This window comes from Helobdella robusta (assembly GCF_000326865.2).
Source record: "Helobdella robusta unplaced genomic scaffold HELROscaffold_27, whole genome shotgun sequence".
Classification (NCBI taxonomy): domain Eukaryota; kingdom Metazoa; phylum Annelida; class Clitellata; order Rhynchobdellida; family Glossiphoniidae; genus Helobdella; species Helobdella robusta.
Window position 1 is genome coordinate 430,619 of NW_008704392.1, and position 6,244 is coordinate 436,862.

General features: G+C 30.9%; 1 protein-coding gene across 1 annotated transcript; it reads right to left on the minus strand.

Annotated features, from left to right (window-relative positions):
• Nucleotides 1-2,336: 2,336 nt before the first annotated feature.
• HELRODRAFT_173578 (hypothetical protein) lies at nucleotides 2,337-3,177 on the minus strand (the record flags this gene model as incomplete). Its single annotated transcript, XM_009020193.1, has 2 exons — nucleotides 2,337-2,991; nucleotides 3,164-3,177. 2 exons carry the CDS (start codon nucleotides 3,175-3,177, stop codon nucleotides 2,337-2,339), a joined length of 669 nt encoding a protein of 222 aa, XP_009018441.1.
• Between the last annotated feature and the right edge of the window lie 3,067 nt (nucleotides 3,178-6,244).

The following is a 6,244-nucleotide window of genomic DNA, read 5'->3' on the forward strand; positions in this document are numbered from 1 at the left end:
AAAATTATTGTTCTTATTATTATTATTATTCCTATTATTATTATTATTTCTATTATTATTTCTATTATTATTATCAGTAGTAGTAGTAGTATTTTTATTATTGTTGTCGTCCGTTTTGTAGTAATATTATTAACGCTGAAAGCCAAAACACTAAAAAACGCATTTTATAACATACAAAAAACATACATACTTAAAAACACACGTGCATACACACACATATACACACACATACACACGCATACAAACACATACACACACATACAAACACATACACAGAAAAACATGAAACATACGTCCCAAACATAACATTCAGACAATTCGTAACCAAAGACGACGAGACGAATAAAGCATAAAATTATGAATTATACATACATGTATGTTTATGTGTATGTTTGTATGTGTGTATGTATGTGTGCATGGATGTATGTATGTATGTATGTATGTATGTATGTATGTATGTATGTATGTATGTATGTAGGTAGGTAGGTAGGTAGGTAATTATGTGTGTATGTATGTATGTATGATCGATTGAATTTTTATTAAGGGTTTAGACGCCTTCTTGTTGAATGACTGAGTGAAAAAATGAATGAATAAATGATTGATTGAATGAATGATTGAATGGACAAATGAATAAATAAATGGAATGATTGAAGGAATGTAAAAACAAAATGAATGATTGAATGAATCAAAGTGGATAAAAGTTATTGATTTAAACAATAAAAGAATAAACAAACAAATTGCAGTGATGAATGAGTGTAAGTGAGACAATGAAAAAAAGAAAGAAAGGAGAGAGAGAAAGAGAGAAAAACGGAGAGAGAGAGGGAAAATGATAAATGAATGAATTAATAAATGAATGAATAAAAAATTTTATTACCGTGACAGGGGCAAAAATATGGTAGGGGTAATGATGGTAACGATCGTAATAATAATAATAAACAACAATAATAACAATAACAATAATAATAATAATAGTAATAATAATAATAAACAATAAAAATAATAACAATAAAGATGATGATGATGATTAGGATCATAAAGATAATTACGACGATAACATAAAAATGATATACTGATAGCAATATTAAGAGGGGAAGAGAGATAGATTGAGAGAGATAGAGAGAAATAAAGAGAAAGAGTAAATGAAAACAAATAAAATAAACAAATAAAAATAATGAAAAAAATGAATGCAAAATTGAGGGAGAGGGAAAGGAAAAAAACGAGAGAGAGAGAGAGAGAGAGAGACGAAAAGATAATTTTAAACTGTCTGAGAGATTGAAAGAAAAATATGAATGAATGAACGAAAACTAACCTACATACAAATAAGCATACCAATGAGTAAATGAAGGAAAATGAAAGAAAGGCAGAGAAACACACACACACAGAGTAAGAGAGAGAGAAAGAAAGAGAGAGAAAGAGAGAGAAAGAGAGAGAAAGAGAGAGAGAGAGAAAAAGACAAAGACAAAAATGAAATGGAAATAAGGAACAAAAGATTCTTATTTTATTTTTCTATGTCAACACAAACCATTAAAACGTTAATAAATTCCGCCAATAACAATAAAACCATACGCCGGCTGCTGGTCATTAGAGAGAGAGAAAGTGAGAGAAAAAAAGGAAGAGAGAGAGAAAGAGAGAAAAAGAGAGAAAAGAAAGGCAGAAAAAAGAAGGAAAGATGAAATAAAAGATAAAGAGAGAGAGAGAGAGAGAGAGAGAGAGAGATGAAAAATAAATATATATTATTATATATATTAAAAGAATAAAATTGAGAAAATAATATGGAAAAAGTTGTGAATGAATGTGATATATATATATATATATACATACATATATATATATATATACATATATATGTAGTATGTGTGGTTTGTTTAGTGCTATATATAGATCTTCAATTTTCGAAAAAGAAACTCCGTATCTCCAGTGTCATATTGAATCTTTATTATAAATATTTATTTCGTGAATAATAATAATAATAATGGATAATTAGTCTTGTTGTTATTAATAACATGCCTGGTAAAGTTATGGCTCCATTTAAAAAAATCGTCAAATTATTATTAATGATAACAATGTGCTTGTTTGTAACAAGTTAGTAGCGTTACTATTATTGTTATTATGTTATTATTATTCTCATTATTATTGTTGTTGTTGTTGTTGTTGTTGTAACTTTATTAATATTAATATTATGATTTTCAATTTACAATAGTAACCGAATTCAAGTTTTAAGCGTTTTTATGATGCTGTTTAAATCTTTAAAAGTATCGAGATAAAATTTATTATAAAAAAGAGAAAGAGAGAGAGAGAGAGAAAGAAAGAATGAAAGAAAGAACTAAAAATAACTCTTAGGACGATTCATCGTCGTCGTCGTCATCATCATCATCATCGTCCTCGTCTTCGTCGTCGTCATAGGTGATACAGGTGAAGATGATACTCGCGAATATCATGGTAACAAGACAAGAGAACAGTATGCCCCAGCTGGTTGCGAAGAAGTTCTCCATTTTGAAATTGTAGAAGAATTCTTGTAGCTTTTCCAACGTAAAACCCGTGCGAAATTCTTTGGTGAAGACATCGAAAACGTACTTTATGTTTTGGTAGAGGCTGTTGTAATCGTAATCTTGATCAGAGGAGTTGTTGTTGTCGTTGCTGCTGCTGCTGATGTTGGTGGATGTGTTGTTTTTGATGTTGTCGTTGTTGTCGTTGTTGTTGTTGTTGATGTTGTTGTTGATGTTGTTGATGTTGATGATGTTGATGTTGTTGTTGTTGTTGTTGTTGTTGTTGATGTTGTTTTTAGCGCTCCGCGTCTTGTCGTCGTAATTTACTTCGGGATTGTTGTTGTTGATGCTGCTCTCTGTGGCGTGAGTTTTGTTGAAAATGTTGTTGTTGATGTTGTTGTTGATGTTGTTTTTGTTGTTGTTGTCGATGCTGATGTTCCTGATTTCGTTATTGTCGGTCGTATTAGTTGCGTTTGAGTCTCTGTAGAAATCCTCCCTAGAATTGCTTTAGCAAAAGGAAAGTTTTTTTGGGATGAATGCACGAATGAATGAATGAATTAATAAGTGAATATAGTAAGAGGTGAATGAATGCATGGAAAAATGAATGATTAAGTGATTGAACGATCGAAGGACGAATGTATTTAATGAAAAGTTATATTGTAACACAATCAACTAACTTATTTTCTGTCATTATAGTTACTCTAGTATTAATAATATTAATAATAGTAGTTGTTGAAGCTGTAGTAGCAGCAGTAGTAGTAGTAGCAGCAGCAGCAGTAGTAGTAGTAGCAGTAGTAGTAGCAGCAGCAGCAGTAGTAGTAGTAGTAGTAGTAGTAGCAGTAGTAGTAATAGGCAAATGAAAAGTGTCTAAAAAAGGCATTAGTTGAAGTAACACTATTACCGACAGCGTTAATTTTGAATGTAACATATTATTTTTAAATTTGTTATTATTATTAATAATAATAATAATAATAATATAAATTTTGTTTGTAGTAGTAGTAGTAGTAATGGTGGTGTTGTTATCATTGCTTATTTTTAATTAATACTAATTTGTTTATCTTTAATATGTATATATATATATATATATATATATATATATATATATATAGACTTCATATTATAATTATAATTATTATTCACAATTATTATTATTATTGTTGTTGTCGTTATTAGTTATTAATAATATTATTAGTTATTGTTGTTATTTTTATTATTAATTATTAAACTCGAGTGTTTGTTGTAGAGCTAATTTGTTTTTATTTACCCTTAGAATGACGCTAGCCGTATAAACAAAGAAACAACAATAATAATAACAACAACAACAACAACAACAACAATAATAATAACAATATTATTATTATTATTATTGCTACTATTGCATTATCACTCTCCAGATTTACCTCGCGTTTGAAGCCGTGTTTAGTTAGTTATATAACTGAAACTGCCTGCTTTTCATATACATATGCAGTGTATTCAGATTTTGGTGATGATAATTTTGTCTTTAGCGCCAGTTCAGCCATCGGGAAGCTGTTGTTGATATCAAAATTATCATTCTTTTTATCATCATTATCATTACATAATTATCTTCGTCATAGAAACATCGTTCTTTCTCTCTCTCTTTCTCTTTCTCCTTCATTCTTTCATCTTTATGCAAATGTTCAAGCGGAGAGATGTAGCAATCATTATTATACATACTTTTTCTTTCTTCCTCTCTTTCTTTCTCTCTCTCTCTTTTTCTTTCTTTCTCACCCACTCTCTCTTTCTTTCACTCTTCTTTACATAATATTCGTTGCAGATGTAAGATCAGCTAGACTAACGAACAAATTCTACAACAACAACGACAACAACACACCTTCAACCAACAAACAGGCGTTCGACGACATTGAAGTTGTTGATCATTCCATCCTTAAAACAACAATCGCTACGACTAACAACAACAACCACAACAACAACGGCCTCAACAACAACAACAACAACATAAAATACATGTCACAACCGAACGGAACATTGTACGTGTTAAAAAACTCTCCCGCCAAATTGTCTTGCTCAGTTTTCGCGCCATTGGAGGTTATTTTAAAATTTAAATGTGTCGGCCAGTGGGTTGAGGAAGAAAATGTTCAGAAACAAGTCATTTCCGTTTCCGGTTTCGAAAAGCAAAATGGCGGGAGCGATGGTGCCACTGATCATGATGATGATGATGATGATGATAGTGATAAAAATAAAAACAACAACAACAACAACAACAAAATAACGTTAATAACAACACAAATAACAAAAGCAGACGTCGAAGAATTTGTTGGCAACAATGGCTATTGGTGCGAATGCCATATATTCCCAGACAATAATAATAACAACAATAACAATAATAATAATAAAGACAATAATAATATTATTATTATTAATCATAATAATTATAGTAGTAGCAAAAGTAGTAAAAATGTTAATAATAGCGGCATTGGTAGTAGTAGTAGTAGCAGCAGCAGCAGTAGTAGTAGTAGTAGCAGCAGCAGCAGTAGTAGTAGTAGTAGCAGCAGCAGCAGTAGTAGTAGTAGTAGTGAGAAAAGTTATAAATGGACGAAAAATGTGACAAGAGTTATTATAAAATCTGCATGTAAGTAATTATGATGATGATGGTGGCGGTGATGGTGATGATGATTATTATGAAATAATATTAATAATAATAATAATAGATAATAATAATAATATTTTTTTAGTTCTTTTTGTCTGCTCGAGATAAGCCGAAAACACGTTTGTGTCAAAGACGACAATTAGTCATACATACGTAGATACATATACATACATACATACACACACACACTCATACACGCACACACACACACACGCACACACACACACACATACCTACATAAATACACATATACATACAAGCTAAGACAAACGAACGTTGTTTAATGATTATCGCAAATTGCCTTTAAATGTATATACACACTTTAAAATAATTTCTGAGGTCTGTATTATTGTAAGTTAGTTTGTATAAATGTATGTATGTATGTATGTATGTCTGTATGTATGTATGTATGTATGCATGTATGTATGTATGCATGTATGTATGTATGTGTGTGTATGTATGTTTGTTTGTGTGTATGTATGCATCTATTTTTTATGTTTGTATGTATACATGTGTACAAACATTTTATGTGCATGTAATAGCATAGTTTATAAGGTATGAAGTTGCGGGAAGACATGGGCGTCAACCAATTTCCTCATTTTTCTGTCTGGGCGGTCAGACGAGCTATAAAATTCTTTTTTATATTTCAGTCATGATGGGGATGACGATGACGACGATGATAATGATGTCAGAAATGATGATGATGAGGACAACGATGTAGCATAATTTTCTACTGTCACCCACACACATTAGATATACGAAAGCAGTTCGAAAGCGAGCCAATCAGCACCTCCGCCCCACTAGAGGGTACCGTCCAACTCCAATGTCTGGCACCCCTGGCTGACCCTACACCAACGGTCATTATTTGTTGTTATTATTATTGCTATAATTATTATTATTATTATGCTATAGTTATTATTATTATTATGGCTATTATTATTATTATTAATTATATTGTAATTATTATTATACTATATTTTTGTCATCCCACTTTTAGATATCTTGGCTAAAAGACAGTAGCCTTATAAGTCCACAGAGTGATTTCAATTTCATAATTTCAAACGAGGGTCATCTGATCATCAGCCAAGCCCGACTGGCTGACTCAGCTAATTATAGCTGTGTGGCTCAG